This window comes from Salvia splendens, chromosome 6 (assembly GCF_004379255.2).
Source record: "Salvia splendens isolate huo1 chromosome 6, SspV2, whole genome shotgun sequence".
NCBI lineage: Eukaryota > Viridiplantae > Streptophyta > Magnoliopsida > Lamiales > Lamiaceae > Salvia > Salvia splendens.
Genome location: NC_056037.1, coordinates 26158091 through 26179432, shown reverse-complemented (window position 1 = coordinate 26179432; position 21342 = coordinate 26158091). Strand labels below are relative to the sequence as shown.

Genomic DNA, 21342 nt, shown 5'->3' with positions numbered 1-21342 from the left:
TCCATTTCTTATCAGTCTCCTAAAAATCCCCCTCACTTTACCAATTTCCACAGAACAGAAAAATCGGAGATGGAGCCTTCGATCATCACGACGCCGCCTTCCATCACAATCGTCGACCACGAGCTCCCCTACGACTCACACAACACCTACGACGTCATCTTCTTCGGCAAATCCGTCTTCACCACCGTCACCTCCGATCCGACCATCGCCTCGCAGTGGATCTCCGAGATCGACCGCAGCGGCAGCCACCTCACCGTCGGCCTCGACGTCGAGTGGCGCCCGTCCTACAACCGCCACGTCGCCCACCCCGCCGCCACGCTCCAGCTCTGCGTCGGCCTCCGCTGCCTCATCTTCCAGCTCATCCACTCCCCCTCCGTGCCGCCGCCGCTCATCGATTTCCTCGCAAACCCTAACCACACGTTCGTCGGGATCGGGATCGAGGCGGATCTGGAGAAGCTGGAGGAGGACTACGAGTTCGGATTCAGCGCCAACGCGGTGGATCTGAGGGGGCTTGCGGCGGAGAGGTACGGGCGGAGAGATCTGAAGAACGCCGGCGTGAAGAGCCTGGCGGCGCTGGTGCTGGGGAAGGATGTGGATAAGCCGAAGAATGTGACGATGAGCCGCTGGGACAACCAGTGGCTCACGCCGGTGCAGGTGCGCTACGCGTGTGTTGATGCGTTTGTGTGCTTTGAGATCGGTAGGGTTTTGAATGCCGCTTCTCCTGCCGCCGCCGCTCCGCCTTCGGTTTCAGCTTCGGTTTTGGAATTTTGACTGTTTGAAATTATCGATGATAATTAGGGATTTGAAATTATCGATGATAATTTTGACTGTTTGAAATTATCGATGATAATTAGGGATTTCGATTTTCTGTGTGCTAATTTGAACAGTAGCGTTGTTTCATTGAATTTCTGTGAGAGAGTGTTTATTATTTTATCCCTTCAAATTTTCTATTTTTCACCTTTGGCATTAAAGTCGGACTACAATTAGATGTCACCACGGTTCCGGAACCGGCGGTTCACGGTTCGGAACCGCCGGTTCCGGTTCAATAAATTGATGAACCTGAACCGGCCCGGCCAAGGTGTGGCGGTTCCGGTTCGTGAACCGTGGAACCGCCGGTTCAAGTGAACCGTGGAACCGCCGATGATTGGCCGGTTCCGGGCCGGTTCGGCCGGTTCGGCGGTTCGTTTTGATTTTTTTTTTTTTTTTTTTTTGCATTTTGTAAATTGTAATTCAAGTTTAAAATGTAAAAAAACTTGCGTAAATAACATTAGAATGAAGCGATGTACAAATGTAATTTTATTGATACAAATTACAACTTCAAAATTACAAATTACAACTTTAAAATTAAAAATTACAAGTTAAAATTTACAAATTACAATATAAAAATTAGAAATTACAACTTCAAAATTATAAATTACAAAAGACTTAAAGTCTTCATTACAATTTACAAAATTACATATTCGAAATAAAGGGGAGAAAAAAGAAATAAAGGAAAAGGACTTGAGCTCAACTTAAATTTAAACTTAAATTTAAAATTTAAGTTGAAATATAAGTTGAGATGCCTACGTATCCTCAATGCTCAATTGCATTTTGGAATCAAAGTCCACGTAGTTCTCTTACCTTGCTTACCTATTTGGCTTGATCGGAAGTATTGGCGCCTACTCTTCTTCGTCGGGGAAGTAGTCTTGGTCGGGTTGTACTACTAGTTTGTCCCAATCCGGTTCTTGGTCTCTAATTTCGGCGGAGCACCAATCATCAAGTAACATGGTGGCTTCCATGTTTTGTCCGGTGAGCCTACTTCTTCGGTCGTCCAAGACGTTGCCTCCAACACTAAAGGCGGACTCGACGGCGACAGTGGAAGCCGGAACCGAAAAGATCTCCTTGGCCATTGATGCAAGGATGGGAAAATCTTTCTCGTGTGAAGACCACCAATCTAGGACGTCGATTTGTTGGGGAACGGGACCTCCTTCTTCCTCATTGAATGAAAAGTGTGAGTCTAAATATAAATCTAACTCACTTACCGAATGTGCCGTCCTTCCTCCGCTGCTGAAGGCGTATAGGTCCGCCAATTGGGATTGGGTGTCGGGGTCATCAACTTGGAAGAAGCCAAAGTTCTGTGTTTGACGGGGGGGTCTAGGTCGAACTTGGTGGGTAGTGTTGTACTTGACTTCGTAATCGTGAAAGAGAGACCGCAAGTCGAACTCAAAATTTCTTTGGAGGCTTGGGAGGTGGGGGAGGTTTATTTGGAATGTTTGGGCAAGGTTTATGTAGTTGTCGTCGTCGTCAGTTTGCAAAGCTCGGAGTGGTTCAAGATCAATAGAAGCTAAACTGTTGTAATAAAATTCTAAAATTTTGAAAGTACCAACTAGTTTCCACTTTGGATCCAAAACTTTGGCAAGCAAAAAAACTGTTGGGATCTCATTGAAATACTTGAGCCATTTTTCAACCATGTAATATAAAACACACATAAGCTCAAGATTGTTTGCGGAATTTTTCATTGCAGTTTTAAAACCAAGTGATATGATCATGCAATGTTCTAAAACACGAACGGATGTGCAATAATACACACCCGATAACTCCATAGTTGCACTTCGAAAATTTTTGAATAATTTAAATAAACTCAGGCTTTGTTCCCAACAAGAAGATGTTAGATATAAATCATCAACAGGGTAAGTTCTATAAAAATCAACTAAATAGTCTATATGCTCCATTGTAGATTGCAACATGTCATATGTAGAGTTCCATCTAGTAGAAACGTCTAAAGTAAACTTTGTGTACCTTATTTTCTTCGAGTGGCAATACTTCTTCCACGCCTTGCCAATTTGAGGCTTCCAGTGGATCAAGGATACAGCTGTAGTAATAGGTTGAATATGTCTTTGCCATAAAGACAAAGCATCTTGTACACATAAGTTTAAAATATGACAAATACATCGTTGATGAAAATACTTACCACTTATCACCGGGGAGCAAGCCGCAATTAAATCGGATATACTTGCGGTGTTGGCGGTTGCGTTATCAAAACCAACCGAAAATATCTTGTTGCATAACTCATACTCATTCAAAACTTGAATAATTAAAGAAGCAATTGCTTGTGCGGTGTGTGGGGAAGGAAATTGTCTAAAACCAATCAAACGTTTATTTAAAGACCAACTATTGTCTATAAAATGACAAGAAATACCCATGTAAGAATTTCGTTGGAAAGAATCCGTCCACACATCGGAGCAAATATTAACTTTGTGCCCCAAGGTGGATAGACTCTTTGCAATTTCCATTTTTTTTTCAAAATACTGCCGGTTGTTAGATCTTTGAGCAGTAGAGGGGGGAATTCTTTTTGCAGCAACATTAAAAGCTTGTTGCATAGTCATTTCATATTTTCTGTCATTAAAAAAATTGAACGGCAAATGTTTCATTGCCGCCCATCTTACCATGGTATCGGTAGTATTTTTGGGATCGTATTTAAATAGTGGCGTACCTGTTTGAGACGATGAGCCGGCGGGGAAGTTGATTTGGGTTTGGGATCTAGAATGCCCAAATTCCACGGGGTGTTTTGCCTTCAAATGGCGTGTGAGAGTACCATATCCCCCACCGATTACAAATGGATAGACTTTATCGCAATAGTTGCAATAAGCTTTGAACTCGCCTGTCTCCACGGTAGTGGTCGAATCATCAGGATTAGAAATTACCACCGGGACCTTCTTGTAATGTTTGGTGAAGATGTCGGATTTCAACTTTGGAGGCATCTTCTTCTTTTGTCTCCCGGAAGGAGGAGGAGCTTCGGCCTCCTCGTCATTTTCGCCAACTTGGCCGGCGCTAGAAGGTGGGAATTGATGCGATCCATCGTCGCCTTCGTCCGATGATAGATTCACATCGTATTCGAAACGCGAATCCGAATGTGGCTCTTCGTCGCCGAGGGTGGCAAGTAACAAGGCCGCATTTCGATCTTCTTCCTCCTACGAGAATTATACACATTAAAACATATCATATAACATATTAAAACATATTAAAACTTACTAAAACATATTAAAACATATAAAACTTACTAAAACATATTAAAACTTACTAAAACATATTAAAACATATTAAAACATATTAACATATTAAAACTTACTAAAACATATTAAAACTTATAACATATAAATCAAAGGAAGGACCACGCTGAGGCATTCCACAATAGGCCATCTTGCACAAGGATATAAGAAAAGGCGGTAGTCCGCACATAATCTTTTTCCGAGCAAGTATACCAAATGGTGCTCTCAAATTAAAGACTTATCATATAACATATTAAAACATATTAAAACTTACTAAAACATATTAAAACATATAAAACTTACTAAAACATATTAAAACATATTAACATATTAAAACTTACTAAAACATATTAAAACTTATAACATATAAATCAAAGGAAGGACGACGCTGAGGCATTCCACAATAGGCCATCTTGCACAAGGATATAAGAAAAGGCGGTAGTCCGCACATAATCTTTTTCCGAGCAAGTATACCAAATGGTGCTCTCAAATTAAAGACTTATCATATAACATATTAAAACATATTAAAACTTACTAACATATTAAAACTTATATCATATAACATAATAAAACATATTAAAAAACTACTAACATATTAAAACTTATTATAACATATTAACATAGTAAAACATTTAATTTAGAAGTTTAGAACTTACTTGTAATCGAAGAGCGGCTCGCCTTCCCACCTCCTCCGCAACTTGTGCTCTAGAAGGGGCACGACGACGACGAGAGTCACTTTGATCTTGGGCAATTCCCTTGCCCCGATCACCACCACGACGAGATGAAGACATGATATTATGGAAATTGGAAGTAGAGAATAGAGAGTAGTGTTTATGTGATATTAACGTAAACAAGAACAACGTGAGTAAATTATGAGCGCAAATAACGTAAACAACTTGAGAGAAAGAGGATGGAGAATAGAGAAATTGAGATTGAGAGAGAAATTCTTATCAACACAAGAATGGGGTAAGTAGAAAATGAAGATGAGGGGGTTATTTATAGTGGAAAAATGTGATTAAAAAAAGAAAAAAAAAAAGAAAAAATTTCAAATTTTTGAAATCCGGCGGAACCGCCGGTTTACTCGTTGAACCGCCGGTTTTTGGTCAGAAACCGCCGGTTTCGTCAACGGTTTTCTGACAAAAACCGGCGGTTTCTGACCCGGTTTCTGAAAAGGCTACGTCTAGGCCGGTGGTAGCCTGAAAAGGTGTCGGAACCGGTGAACCGCCGGTTCGGAACCGCCGGTTCCGGTGAAAACCGGCGGTTCGGAACCGCCGGTTACGGTTCGCAAATTTCATGAACCTGAACCGGCCCGTCGGAACCGCCGGTTCCGGTCACGGTTCGGAACCGCCGCCGACGGTTCCGGTTCCGGTTCGGAACCGCCGGTGACGGTTCCGGGCCGGTTCAGCCGGGCCGGTTCGGTTTGGTGATGTCTAACTACAATGCTAAACCAGTCCATATTTTAATAATTTGGCGATACTTTTTTATGATATGGTCTTATCTTTTTGAAAACTGAAATACTGCCTTCTTTTCACAACAGTTTTTCTTTTATGCACATCATTTTAAAAAAATTATAGTATTAAATGAGTTAAGCAAGAATTAATAAAGTAGAAAATGAAAAATGTAAAAAATGAAGAGAGAATAAAGTAAGAGATAGTAAAATAAGTGAAAAGAAATGTGTTAGACTCTTATTATAAATATAAATGACTTCACTATTATAGAATTTACTAAAATGGTAAAATGATTTCAGTATTGTGGGACGGATGAAGTATTATTAGGCTCGTTCAAATTTTTAGACCATTGATGTTGAAACAATTTGTCTACCAATGATTATGAAAGTATTTTTATATATGCCTTAAATCTAATGGATATTGAAATAAATATAAGAATTAACTAACGTCCTGTATTATTGAAATTAAATTATAAAATTAAGTACCTTCACACACAAATACACTATACATGCTATACAATATGTGTGCATGTACACACACTGATACATACAAACACACACTGCACACGAAGCGCACACACTCACACATACAATTCATATTTTACACTAATTTCCATTCAATTCTATTTTCGTGTACTGTACAAAGCCTAAAAGCTTCAATCGAAATCTGAAAATTGTTTTGGCACATCTCACTAAAAGGTTGGAGTTCCCCTAAGGGCTTGTTCACGAAAAAATCTATTCTTGGTAATGCATGTTAATGAAATTCCATTTTAATGAAGGATTTTAGTTGTATTCCGACTTAGGGAGTGACGCATAACCGTTATGCGTCGTTAATAGAGAGACGCATAACCATCATGCGTCGTTATTTAGTGACGCATAAGCATTATGCGTCTTTAAAGACGCAACACAGTTGTGTGTCTTTCTTAAATGACGTATAAAACTTATGCGTCTTTTCCTAGCGACACATAACACTTATGCGTCTTCCGTCGGGTTTTAAAACAGGCAGAAGTCTTCGCAGCACAGAGCAGAAACACGAACCAAGCGAACAAACCGGCAGAAATCGTCTAGGGTCGACTTCATCCGACGAATCCCATCAATTTCCGGTGAATTTCTATCATTTTCAAACATATTCCGGTAATTGTTCTTCAATTTGGGTAAATACATCCTTTATTTCGTAATTTGTGCAGGTTTTCTGTAATTTAGAAAAATTAGGGTTTATGAAGAAATTGATGGATTTTTGGTCGATTTTTGTTGTTTTGTTGCCTATTTGTGTATGTCATATGCATATAATTCAATGGGTAGAAGTAAGTGATTCAGTTTTTGTAATTGCGCCCCTTTTGTTGCCTATTTGAATCTTGATTATGTTTTCAAATTGGAATATAGCTTGCCGTTTTCAATTGAAGTTGCAATTTAGTTAGATTGTTGAGTTTTTATGATAAAAATTGAATCTTGGTTATGTTTTACAATATATTTCAAAAAAAAATTGGGTGAATGTTTTGAAGTAGATAGCATCTGCAAGTTCCGAAGAACAGTTATGTTATGGACCTCAGGATCCATCATTACTCTTTCATCAAAACGAACACATTTCAACCTCATTGTTGGCAAATGGCACAACAAATGTTTTGAGAGTTCGTAGGACGGAGAGTAAGGTTTGGGCAGTGCCAATACATGAAAATGTGAAGTATTGGCTTGATGTATGGGGTTTCAAAGGCGTGTTGGAATGTGAAAGGCCGATAAGGATGGACAACGAGCTTATAACTGCCTTGATCGAGCGCTGGAGGCCTGAGACAGACTGTTTCCATCTACCAGTTGGAGAAGTTACCGTAACCTTACGGGATGTGCAAAGCCTGTGGGGTTTGAGAGCAGACGGTCGTGTTTTCACTGGCCGTGACTACCCTTCGGATATGAAGATTGGCCCAGCAAGTGTCGAGATGTGTTGGGATGGATACCTGATGCAGAAACAGAAACGAAGCATGGCGGTTTGTTAATGACATCTCTTATCCACCAAGCGACGATACCTTTGGGTGATGGGCTACATGATTATGCATACATCCAAAGAGCACGTATACACGCTCTGATATTGTTAGGGGGGCTTATTATACCGGACACCACAAGGTGCAAAGTCCCTTTTATGTGGTTAAATGCCTTTGACGATCCGGAAGAAGTGTCTACTATCAGTTGGGGTAGTGTTGCTTTAGCATTTCTGTATCATTATTTGTGCGAGGCTTCTGTAGGCAGGTATAAAAGAGATGTGGGTGGACCTATGGTTCTTTTGCAGCTGTGGGCGTGGGAAAGAATGCCCACATTGATCCTTTTTTATATTGCCTATGCACACGCCGTATACCCCGTGTGGAGCCAAGTAATGTATTTTTTACATTAACTCACTTAATTATGCATTTTTTTGGTAACTTTTGACATTAATATTATGTATAGGTGGCACAAAGTTACAGAAATTGGAAATGCTCCACGATATTCAGTAGCTCATTATCGTGATCAATTATCACTGATTCGTCCTGGCCAGGTGAAATTTATTTTTGTTGTCTTAGTTAATGAATTTACTATAGTATGAAATTAATTGTGATTTTTATATTATTTTTTTATAGTTTCTGTGGACACCGTATGCAGATTGTATCCTGCCTGATTACTGCATTGATTCGACTGCATCATTCCTGTGCGACACTTATTTGGTGTGCTGGTCATTTGTCGAGGCACACGAGGCTGGACGCGTTTGCCGACAATTTAACCGCTACCAGCGTATTCCTCAGTATTGTGATAGGATGCTACATAATGCCGGACATTTGTGTAAAAGTCACCGCCGTGGGAGGAAGGGCGCTGATTGGGCTAAGGTACATAAATTCTTCATTGATGAATGAGACTTGAGACATGACAGGTTCCAATCAACTTTTAACCATGCAACGTCGACAATGGATGGTCGCATTAATCCGGGCTATATGGCATGGTACAATAGGATCACAGTGTCGTACCTAGTTCAACCTGGGACACAGTCAACTGGTGGGATGAACGAGTCAGCCTCTTCTATGAAAAAAATGTATGTTATGTTTTTGTATATAAAAAGTATTTAGTTTAAAGTTTGTATAGATTGATTGTAATGATTTTGTATTTGTGTTATCTAGGTTGAGACCCTTCAGGGGATATGGCATTTGACCTCTGAACATGACATAGACCCTCGATTACGGCAGATTCGCAAAATGGCTGCTGAGGCCCTTCGTGCGACGAACCATACTGATGTGATGGATTATCCAACTTCGCAACGGCGAAATGTGGTCATGCCGCCACGCCCACCAACTTCTCTTCGTCATGGACTGCCGAGTGTCCGGACGGGTGGGCACGGGAATACACGACAGCATAGGTTGTCGCAGCCGCAACAGCCGCAACCTGAGTATGCGGTACCAGAGCCCTCGAATCCGGAATACGATCCCCCAGATTGGCCTGTCTACCCAGGGTCACAGTCTCAGTTGAGTGGTGCAAGCCACGAGCCCCTGCAATGGTGAACACGATCATCATGTGATTCATTCTTTGGCGGTGGGTCTGATTGGGATGCAGCTCTAGCAGGACGTGATCTATACTTCCAGAATTATCAATTTGTGGATCCTGTGGGGGAAGAAGAGGGTCAGGAAGAAGAGGGCGGGGAAGAAGATGATGAAGTAATATTTCGACCCCCGACCGAGGGATCCTCACGACCAACTGTGAAGAGTTCATCGAGTAAGATTGGGAAGGCTATGCACAATGTATTCAGGGGATTTTCAACAAGGAAGAACAAAGGGAAAGCTCCAAAAAAGTTCACGCCTTCGGGGAAATAGGTTTTGGTCATATGTTGGTATTTATTTATATTGAAACAGGTTTTGGTCATATGTTGATATTTGAACATTGTTGATGGGTTGAAACAGGTTTCGGGCATATGTTTGTATTTGTTTATATTGACACAGGTTTTGGTCACATATTTAAGGTGAAACAATATTCATCTGACATAACAACCGTCAACAAAAGTCAATAAAAACCATAATAACTGTCATAATACAAATCATAATAACTTTCGACAACATCTCACAAATGTTGATACATAAACATAGTAACTGTCAAATAAGATCCATCAAATATGCCCCAAACACAAATATCAACATCATACATCCTCGAAGCCATGCCCTCTGTTGTCAGCAGTTCCTGCAATTCAACAAAAATGACAATACAAAACATAACAGATCTCCAATACACAACTCAATAGCAAATATATACCACGGAGTTACTGAACAGCACCGGCTGAGCAATTTCTTCGGTCATGCCCCACCCCACTCTTCGAACACCAAGATTCACAACATCATAGGGAGAAAGCAGCAAGGAGTGAGGAGTGAGGAGAGGCGCCGGCAGCAAGAGAAACCACAAGGATTTTCAGCCGAGAGGTAATTCCCTCAACACCCTCGTTGCATCATATAGAACAACAATCCCATAGCTAAGAACATAGAAACATGGCCTTAGGGTGTCCACTATAAGGCGGACACGCCCAATAGCCCCGCCCCAGTTTTTGTCCATAGCCCCAGTTTTTTTGTCCATAGCCCCAAAATTTTGATTCCGCCCACTATGGTGGACACCAATAGCCCCAAAATTTTTATTTTAATGTTTCAAGCAATTATGAATAAATTTATCGGACTACACGTAAGGTGGATTTCACATCACACACACACATAGTTAAAGAATGTCTTTAAAACAATTCTTAAAAGTGGGTTACCATCACACAATAAATGGAAACTGAAGATCAAAATAAGAATGAGGGAAAAATGATGAAATTTCTCATATGCCAAGAATTGTTTTAAAGACTTAATTAAGAAGAAAAAGTGGGCTAACCAAGAATAAAAGGCATTGTCCTAACACCACCAAGATGATGCTTTTTGTCTATCATCACATCTTCATTTTCGGATTTCTTCCTCTTCTCTAACTCTAACTCACCGTTTTCCATTTTTCCTAGTGTGGGATTGCTACACACAATCGCATCAGTCTTTATAATCAGTGCCAGAGGGGTACTGCATCTTTCCTACAAACTCCAAATTATAATATGGACCGTTCGATTTCAAGATTTGATGTCAAAAGATGGCAAATAACGTCAATAGAACATGTCAACATAACCTCAATCGGTTGACAATGTTGACATTGTGTTGGCATTATTTGACATCAAATCATGAAATCTAATGGTCCCATATCATAATTTAGAATTTATACAATATATAGAGTTTGCATTTGATTATATTATCATCGTTGATAGGCTCCACCCCACAAAATTTAAAACAAAAAAATGAAATCAATAAGAAATTAAAACATGTGATTTTTTTGTTTTTGTCCAAATCGACATTGTTGCAGTCTCTCCTATTTAGGTTGTCTTATTGGGCAAAATTGGCTCCTCGTTATTATTTATATAAAGGAAGAGGTTTTGTTATTAACTCTGTTCGGCTTATTTTATTTTCCTATATTGTCGTGTCTGAAGATAAATTTAACTTAATAATTAATAACTGTCCTCTCTTTCAAAAGTCTTTGACACCTATACGTCTATAATTTTCAAAATAATTTTTTTTGGTGAGAATAATTATTTATTTATTTCCAGTGACTTTTTGTTCCATTCATCTCTCTTTTAATTTATAGCAAAGTTTTCATCTTGATGTCAAATACGTGACGTGGAATAAATTAATTTCATCTATATTATTGTAATGTACCACTTTAATATATTTTGGACCCAAAAAACATAAAAATTGTTACAAATTCTTCCAACGACATTACATTAATATTGTTTAGAGTATGAAGACTGTAAAATATATTACAGAAAAGTAAATAGAATAAAAATATAATTCTGACCAATTTCTTAATAGTGATTGCGACCAAACATATTTTTTAGATTGGAGGCAATTTTCTAGCCAACTTTTTGATTGGCTGGATCATTACAATATTGTAAAATTGTAATTTAGGCAATTTTTTAGACAACTTTTGATTAGTTGTAACCTTACAACTTCTTATAATTGTAGTATTAATTTATTTGCTGACATATTTGCTTACGATATTATGTTAAATACAGTAGCACAAGATACGTATCTTTGCATGGATCAATCGACTGCAGTTTTCTTTTATTTTAAATTCTCAAACTCCAGTTTATATAAACAAATGTCACATCTCACCACCAACAAAGTGTAGTTGATGAGGAAAATAAGGAATACGGCGAGAAGGGTAAATGGCCATCAAAACTTTAATTAAACAAGATTAAAATTCTTATACTAATAAATAGTTGGCACTACTAGAAAAACAACTTTTCATGACACTCGAAAATGTAAACAAAAATAAACCCTTATTCTTGATGTTGTGACGCTAACAAGGCCTACCTATTCTCCCAATGCAATCCGGGGATGAACTATCATTGAGAAATATAGTTCTAATGATGGATGATGGCAAAAATCCCTGACCGCCGACGAATCATGGGTACCCCCACCCCACGCAGAGTTAGTGAGCCGTGTAATAGGTGACTATTTCGTGCTGTTCGGGGGACACTTGAGTCAGCCACCTAGGCCTGATAGCGTCTTGACCATGTCCAATTTTTGGACTTTACCTATAATGACATTTGAAATACAAGTGTGATATTAACATGTGTACTAATAAATAACTGTACAGATAAAACATACTCCTTTTGTCCCAATAAATACAAAACATACTTTTCAGGGGGATGGGGATGGGAGGAGAATAATACTTTGATATAGTATGATAGGAAATAGACATTCTGGTCAGCGACTTATGCAAGTGGTACTGTTCGCTTACTCAAATTTTATCGTAGTTGTGAAATTAGTTTTACTTGTACAAGGTACCGACTGAGAGACCTTTAATGATGACATGCCCACCATTTAGTCAACAATGAAGAAGACCAAGGCTTGTTTGCTTAAACCACATAAATATTTTTAAAACATGACATAAACCAAAACAAAGCACAATGTGACAAAATATTTCTTCTCGTATATAGAAGTAAATGTTTACATGCAGAAGCAACTCGAATTATGCATGCTTTACATTGATATGTGTGATGACCACCTTGGCATACTTCACACTTCACACTTCACTATAACAATTTTTTGAGGGTGTGGGCTCACTAGATGGTGGCGAGTTGTGCTTCTACGGTCATTTTCTTAGATTCCACTATTGCTCAAAATGTATCATCACACTACCCAATTCCTTTGGTTATCTATGGAATAATGCTCTCACTTCATCATGTGGCTTGTGTCAATATTTCCACTTGTACCTGTATTAATATAGCCTTATACTCTCACTATTTAGTCTTTAATAGAACTTGAAGGGATCTTATCCTCTTGAAAGGCTATGGCTATGACATTTCCTGAGTGTTGGATTATGATTGATTGTAGCTGGAAGTGTTGAGCTTGATCAAGCTCATTGCTGGCTGTTGCTACTGAACTAAGCATGAATGAATATGTGCCGTCGGATGCAGATTAGTTAGTTAGCTTAAATGTCAGCCGTTGGATCTGTTTTGCTAGTTAGTTAAATAAAGGCAAAAACAGAATATTCAAATTGTAACACACACATTGTATCTTCAATTTCTCATCTCAGAATAAAAGGATTTCTTTCGTTGAATCGAGTTCTTGAGATTAATCACTCATAACACTCGCACATCAATATCAATCATCACAATTGGCGCCGTTTGTGGGAATCGATTATTGTTTTTCCCAAATTCCGAGCTAAGATTCTTCGAGGCTTTCAACCGCATATCTTGAAGATGGCAGCTCGTCTTGAAGCTGAGAAATTCACCGGTACCAATGATTTCGGGCTGTGGAGAATGAAAATGCGAGCTATGCTAACACAACAAGGTCTCGCGTCTGCGTTGGATGCGAAGCCGAAAGATCCGAAGGAGAAGGGGGCTCTCGATGAGAAGGCGCTACTGAAGCAGGCCGAAATCGAAGCCAAGGCCCATAGCACGATTGTATTGTGCCTCGCCGATAAAGTGTTACGGGAGGTGGCAAAGGAGACAACGGCTGCGGGCATTTTATCCAGGTTAGAGGATCTTTATCTTACGAAATCGTTGGCTAATCGGTTGTATATGAAGCGTAGATTGTATTCCTATAAATTCTTGGATAGTAAGGGGGTGTTAGAACAGCTTGAATAATTTAATAAGTCTATCGATGATTTGGAGAATATTGATGTGGCTATAGGAGATGAAGATAAAGTCATTCTGTTGTTAAATGATTTGCCTAAATCCTTTGATCAGTTGCGTGATGCTATACTGTATGGGAGGGATAAGGCGATTACTTTTGTGGAGGTTCAAACCGCTGTGAGAGCCAAAGAACTCCACAAAGAGGGAATGATGACAGAGGTGTTGGCACCTGTGGCAGAAAGCCTGAATGTGCAGAAGCATAAATTCAAAAAGCCTTTTAAGAAGGGCCATAATGCTCCCAAGAACATCCAGAATAGCCAGAAGGAGAGTAGATCTTTCCATTGGTGCAAGAAACCTGGCCATCTTAAAAGGGACTGTTATGCCTGGAAAAAGAAACAGGCAGAGTCTGGAGATAAGTTGATAAATGCTGCTGATAGCATGGATGAGTGTGAAGGACAAATTCTGAATGTAGTAGAGAGTGGGGTTGGTGGATCTTGGATTATGGATTTGGGCTGTAGTTTTCACATGAGCTCTAACTTGAGTTGGTTCCAAGACCTGGGTGAGAGCACTGGATCAGTAATCTTGGGGAATAACCAGGTTTGTCAAGTTGAGGGGATTGGTTCTGTGAAACTAAAGATGAATAATGGCTGTGTTATAACTCTCACTGATGTCAGATACATTCCTCAAGTAAAGAGGAATTTGATTTCCCTTGGACTCCTTGAAAGAAAGGGGTGTGTGTTCTCTTCTGCAGAGGGAAAAATGGTGGTGTGTAAGGAAGGAAAGCAGGTGATGCAGGCTCAAAGAAAGGGCAGCTTGTACTATTTACTTGCAGAGGTGCAGGTTCCAATGGCTCTAGTAAACTCAGTGACATCAGATGTTGGGCTTTGGCATATGAGATTGGGCCACCCGGCAGAGGGCAGTCTAAAAGAGCTTGTGAGAAAGGGAGCTGTGCAGGCACACCTTGATAAGCAGCACCTACAATGTGAAGAGTGTGTGCTAGGGAAGTCAAAAAAGCTATCCTTTCCTAAAGGGAAGCACCTATCCACCCAACCATTGGACTATGCACATAGTGACCTATGGGGACCTGCTCAGGTTAATTCCATAGGTGGTGGCAAATACTATATGACAATAATTGATGACTTTTCAAGAAAGATTTGGATTTATATACTCAAAGAAAAGTCAGAGGCCTTCAAGAAGTTTTCAACTTGGTGTTCTGAGGTTGAGCTTGAAAAGAGGGATGTGTTGAAGTGTCTCAGAACAGACAATGGTCTGGAGTACTTGTCCCGAGAGTTTGATGATTATTGTAAGAGTAAAGGCATCAAACGGCATAGAACAGTCCCCATGAACCCTCAACAAAATGGTGTGGCTGAGAGGGAAAATATGACTATTGTTGAAAGGGTGAGATGCTTGTTGCTATCTGCTGGTTTGGAAAGAAAGTTCTGGGCTGAGGCTGCTTCTACAGCTGTAAAATTATTGAACATGTGCCCAGCTTCAAGTATAAATGGTGATGTCCCTGATTACAGATGGTATGGTACATTAGGTGATTACACCAGATTGAGAGTGTTTGGCTGCAAGGCCTATGCTCATGTCAGACTTGGAAAGTTAGAGGCCAGGGCACTGAGGTGCATAATGCTTGGCTACCAAAGTGGAGTGAAGGGGTATAGGCTCTGGTGTATAGAGCCAGGAAATGCAAAAGTGATAATCAGCAGGGATGTAGTGTTCTGGGAAACTCAGATGCCATTATTGAAGAACAAGGCAGAGACTGATCAGAGGAACTTGGTTACTAACTTTGAGGTGGAGCCAATGATAACATCACCTGGAACTGAAGATGGAAGTAAGGCTCAAGATTCTAGTGAAGCTGATATTGACTCTGATCAACATCAAGAGTTTAATCCAGAAACACTTGAGAATTATCAGCTTGCAAGGGATAGAGTGAGGAGAAGAAATGTTAAACCTCCTGCACGTTTCTCTGACTCAAAAATGTTGTTTTATGCTCTCTGTGTTGCTGAGGAGGTGGAGTATAATGAACCAGCTTCCTACAGAGAGGCAATCAATTCAAGTGAGTCAGACAAATGGATGCTTGCTATGGTTGAGGAGATTGAGTCCCTGCTAAAAAATGGGACTTGGATACTAGTTGAGAGGGTGGAGGGCAGGAAAGTTGTGAGTTGTAAATGGATTTACAAGAAGAAAATAGAATCAGCTGCTGAAGGAGACCACATCAGATTCAAAGCCCGATTAGTTGCAAGGGGTTTCACACAAGAGCAAGGTGTGGATTTCAATGAAGTCTTCTCTCCAGTTGTTAAACACACTTCTATCCGAATATTGCTTGCTGTGGTTGCTCAGAAAGATTGGGAAATGGAGCAACTTGATGTTAAAACCGCTTTCTTGCATGGTGAGTTGGAAGAAACGATTTACATGTCTCAGCCTGAGGGTTTTGTCAAGCCCGGAGATGAAGGGAAGGTTTGTTTATTCAAAAGGAGTATCTATGGCTTGAAACAAGCAAGTCGACAGTGGCATAAAAGGTTTGATACTCACATGATCAGCTGTGGTTTTGAGAAATCTTTGTATGATGAATGTGTATATATCAAGAGGAAGAATGAGATACCTGTTGCTTATCTTCTACTGTATGTAGATGATATGTTGTTGGCTGGAGCTTGCAAGAAGGAACTACAACTTGTGAAGGATGATCTGACAGCAGCTTTTGACATGAAAGATTTGGGGTCAGCCAAGAGGATTTTGGGTATGAACATTGTGAGGAATAGATAGGAGAAGCTGATCTGGTTGACTCAATATGACTATGTATCTAGGCTGTTGAAGAAATTCAAGATGGATAACATTAAGGAGACTGCAACTCCTTTGGCTCAACAATTTAAGCTGTCTGTGGAGCAGAGACCAAAATCAGATGCTGAAGCTATGGAGATGCAGAAGATTCCTTTTGCAAACATAGTTGGAAGCATAATGTATGCTATGATATCTACAAGACCAGATGTAGCTCATTCTATTAGTGTGATTAGCAGATATATGGCAAATCATGGAATGGAACATTGGAGAGCACTCAAATGGTTGATGAGATATCTTAATGGTGCTGGTGGTCTTGGTATATTGTTCAGGGGTGATGATGAGTACAAGGGAGATGTGATAGTTGGCTTCTGTGATTCTGATTTTGCAGGAAGTGTTGACAACAGAAGATCTCAAACCGGCTATATATTCACAATGTTTGGAGCAGCCATAAGTTGGAAATCAAGTCTTCAGAGTGTAGTTGCACTATCAACTACAGAGGCTGAGTTCATGGCCTTGACTGCAGCTGTAAAAGAGAGCTATTGGCTGAAGGGAATAGCTACTGACTTTGGCTTCGAGCAAGCAGCTATTTCAATCGGTTGTGACAACAATAGCGCATTGTGTTTGGCAAAGCACAAGGTGTATCATGAACGGAGCAAACACATTGATGTCCGTTTGCACTTCATCAGAGAAGGTATAGAAAGGGGAGAAGTGAAAGTTTTCAAGGTGCACACTGATGACAATCCAGCTGATATGTTAACTAAGGCATTGCATAAGGATAAGTTTGAGAAATGCAAAAATTTGGTAAATGTCTGCAGATTGACAGCAGATTGAGCTTCATTCAATCAAGGTGGAGTCTGTTGGATTATGATTGATTGTAGCTGGAAGTGTTGAGCTTGATCAAGCTCATTGCTGGCTGTTGCTACTGAACTAAGCATGAATGAATATGTGCCGTCGGATGCAGATTAGTTAGTTAGCTTAAATGTCAGCCGTTGGATCTGTTTTGCTAGTTAGTTAAATAAAGGCAAAAATAGAATATTCAAATTGTAACACACACATTGTATCTTCGATTTCTCATCTCAGAATAAAAGGATTTCTTTCGTTGAATCGAGTTCTTGAGATTAATCACTCATAACACTCGCACATCAATATCAATCATCACACTAAGCATCGGCTAAAGTATACTCTTTGTTAGAAATAAGCGATAGCATCCCTTAATTTCTAGATCTTTATGGGCAAGTTGTATACCAGAAGGAATTTGGACTTCAGCTCTTCAAACGTCGCCATGTTGTAACCGAGTAGAGCTGAGCCGAGTAGCTTAACACCCGAAGCAAAGTTGGAAATGGCTTAATGAAAGTACCTCCCATTTTCATTTTTAGGATGTCACAACACCTTTCTAAAAATAAAAGCATCACTCTCTCTACTTTTTTTTCTCTTTCTTAATTCTTTTCACTTTACCAACAAAATAATACTGCATAAAAAATCCCATGTCAAATAAGATATAAGTTAGAATTGTATTTTTTTTCATTTGGTACTCTTAATATTGCTTTGCAGTTTTAATTTTTGATCGAGTGAGTTTATAATTAATTTGTCGATTTTAATTGATCTTTTCTTGTGCTCAAAAGATGCACAAGCTTGTCAAAATTATGATTATTATCATTATTTTGTCTTTATTATTATTAACCGGCCCATAATAATACACAAGGAGAATTTGTTTAAAGAAATCACAAATCAACCACAATTTTCTTGTTCTTAAAATTGGGAAAGATAGAAAGAAAAAAATACAATATGTAGATAAGATCTTAGCAAACACACAAACAATGGTGGTGAAACCCTCTCCTTCCTTTCCCATCACCTCAGAATACTAACCAGTTAGCTTCAGGTCTCCATCAATGGGGAATCACTTGAGGTTACACATACAAGAAAGTATAATAGATGAGAAGGAAACTGTCACGACCGCCCTTTAGGGTTAATAAAAGTGGGTGATCGTGATTAAAAGGACTTAATGAACAGACATAGAAGACTAGGGTTTCAATAAAAGTCTTACAAATAATTTAAGTTTAATAAATAAAAAGACTAAGTAAAGAAAATATCACAGCGGAAGCATCCAAGAGAAGAGTGAAGTCATGTGGGAAGACACAACGACACTCGGAGTTTCAAAACAACCATAGTATATTATTAATTCTGCTCAACACCACCAACCGCTCGTCGCCGCTCAACCTGCACATAGGGAAAACACATGCAGGGATGAGTACTATAAAAATACTCAGTGGCTCATGCCGAAAACATTTTAAATAAGAGTATATGTTATCATGCCATACGTAAGTAACCATCGGGGTTTGAGCTTTAGAAAGGCCCGAGGCACCCAAAATATTTTTCCATTGTTCAAAATAGCGACTGCGCGGTCATTTTCCCATAGACGTCAACCATATCTGCCAATACATGACTTGGAATGTGGCCACAAACCAAGCCACTAGACCGGCCAGCCCGTACGCTAGTACACAGTCTACCATAGGTGTACACTAATCCACGTAGGGTTTGCAGCCCTACGAGGACCCGAATTCAATTTATATAACAGTGGCAAAAGCCACATCAGATAGGCACGTTAAAACAAATCACGGCATGATAATCATAGAAATTTTCATCAATAAAGCATTTAGGACATCGTCCTTATTTAAAAGAGAGCCCACCTCGACCGTTTAGATTTCAAGTACTGCTTTCCCTTTGTTATCACGCTTCGCGTACGAGTTATCACCTTTAGATAATATATATTATCAATCAGTCACAAACATCGACTTAATATTATGCATGTCCCTAACGTTCCCCTTTTTCCCCATCTTTAAATAACACATCACGTCATCCCATATATATATATATATATATATCATGTATATCACTTATAACAACATAGTTGTTTTTGTAAAGATAGAAATCTGGCAGCACTGCGCAACCATTTTATAAAAATTATTAAAAACTCACCCGACTTTCGTTGGGGGTAAAATTTTACCACAACGCAGTAGACTCATCAAATAACTTTCAGTTAAAAATTCATGTCAAAATAACCTTTTTAGGTCGGTCAAATCGAAAACGTAACCTACTGGTCGAGAAAACATTTTCCGGCAGAATTGCGCAGTCAACTTCAAAAATTCACCAAAAACTCATCTTTTGTCCAAATGAGTTGAAATTCACACACAACACAGAAGACATCATGAAGTTTACTCAGAAAAAAGAATCGAATAAAAAGGAGTTCATTTGTTTGGTTAAAAACGTATCGGAATCTACTGTCCTAATCCACAGTTTTCAATGCTTAAAAATTCGAATTAGGGTTTCATCCCCATTCATTCAAACACAACCTTTTCATGGTTTTAACACACAAACATGCTTAAAAGAGTCCTCACACTCATGTTTTCATATAATCATACATCATTCACCAATGATTCATTAAATCTTCATACAATTTCATTCAAAACGCATACACACATACAAATACAAATTCCCACCGATTAAATCCTTTGATTTGAAATCTCTACACTCACTATATGCATGAGGGAGTCAAAAGAATGTTTAGATGGAGAGGAATGAAGAATAGAGGTTTGATTGTACCTTTCTTGAACGAAACAATCGGTAGAAACGAATATAACTCTTGATTCTTCAACAAACTCTTGGCGAATCGAAAGGATCTTGAGTAGAGTAGAAGAACAAGTGTGGGAGGAGTGGGGAAGAGAGAATGGGCGTGTGAGAGAGGGAGTAGGCGTGTGAAATTGTGGGGGCTAGGGTTAGGGTTTGATTTAATCTCTTATTTATAGAGTTAGGAATAAAATATCCCACAATTAAATAAAGATTTGGGGAAGATATGAGGGAGTGGGAATTGGCGTGAATTTGGTGGAGAGATTTTGAAATCTTGGCTATTTAATTAGCCAATGATTTTATTTGGTATTTCAAGGAGTAGAATAAAATATTACGGAGCATAATAAAATAATAATTCTCTCAATAAAAAAATAGGGAAGTGGCATGAATTATGCTTCTTCCACAAGGAATAAATTTCAAATCTTTAATTGAACAAGATAAGACAAAATTTGCTAGGATATTTGAATTTATTCATGAGATGGAATAAATAGGGGATCAATTAGTATAATGAATAATTCATCATCTCCACAATTAGGAGATTTTCGAAATCTCCATGGGGCAAGCATGGGGGGTCGACTTTCCTCATGAAGAAAATAAAGAATAATTGGCTTTGGATTTAATTTGGATAATTATCCCAAACAAATAATTAAATCCAAAGAAAATAGAATCTCTCTCCAATAAATAGGAGTGGTCGAAAATTTCAAATAAAATGGGCAAGGTAATTATTGATGATCCTATTTAATCTCACTCACCCTTAGAAAAAATAATTCACCACAATATATTTCACCCCTCATCAATTATTCAAACAACCACGTCACAATTCAACACAATTGACTATTCCACCCACATCTCAACTCCAAAACAAAATTAGGTCACATAGAAAACAAGCAATTAATTCAATCATCATTTAATTTGCATACTTCACGGCGTTAAAAGCATTAAATGCAAAAATTTCATGGTTCGAAAATTAGGGTTCAGACAGTGGGGCGTTACAGAAACTTCCTGATGCCCGACAACTTGGTTCATTGGGGATGTTTTTAACTATCTCAACGTAGGATGCAAATTCGGAAAAGGATAGTCCACGACAAACTATATATATTCTGATAAGAAATTTAATGGAATACTTGAAAACTTTACAGCCAATCTCAGTTGAAATCTCTGAGTCGGTCCATGGACTTCTTCCTGGCACTTTGCTTCGAGGCTCTATTTGAAAGGCTACCGAAGATTCCATCAGCAGAATCCTTGTATTTTTCACAGATGGTAGCCACCTTTTTATAGTCCAAAGTGTTGTAGTTCTTTTCTCTTATAACGGGATT

General features: G+C 39.1%; 1 protein-coding gene across 1 annotated transcript; it reads left to right on the top strand.

Annotated features, from left to right (window-relative positions):
• On the top strand, positions 1 to 905 carry LOC121809920 (Werner Syndrome-like exonuclease). Its single transcript, XM_042210769.1, has one exon. The coding sequence runs from the start codon at positions 70 to 72 to the stop codon at positions 769 to 771; it is 702 nt and encodes a 233-aa protein (XP_042066703.1). The 5' UTR covers positions 1 to 69; the 3' UTR covers positions 772 to 905.
• The last annotated feature ends 20437 nt before the right edge of the window (positions 906 to 21342 follow it).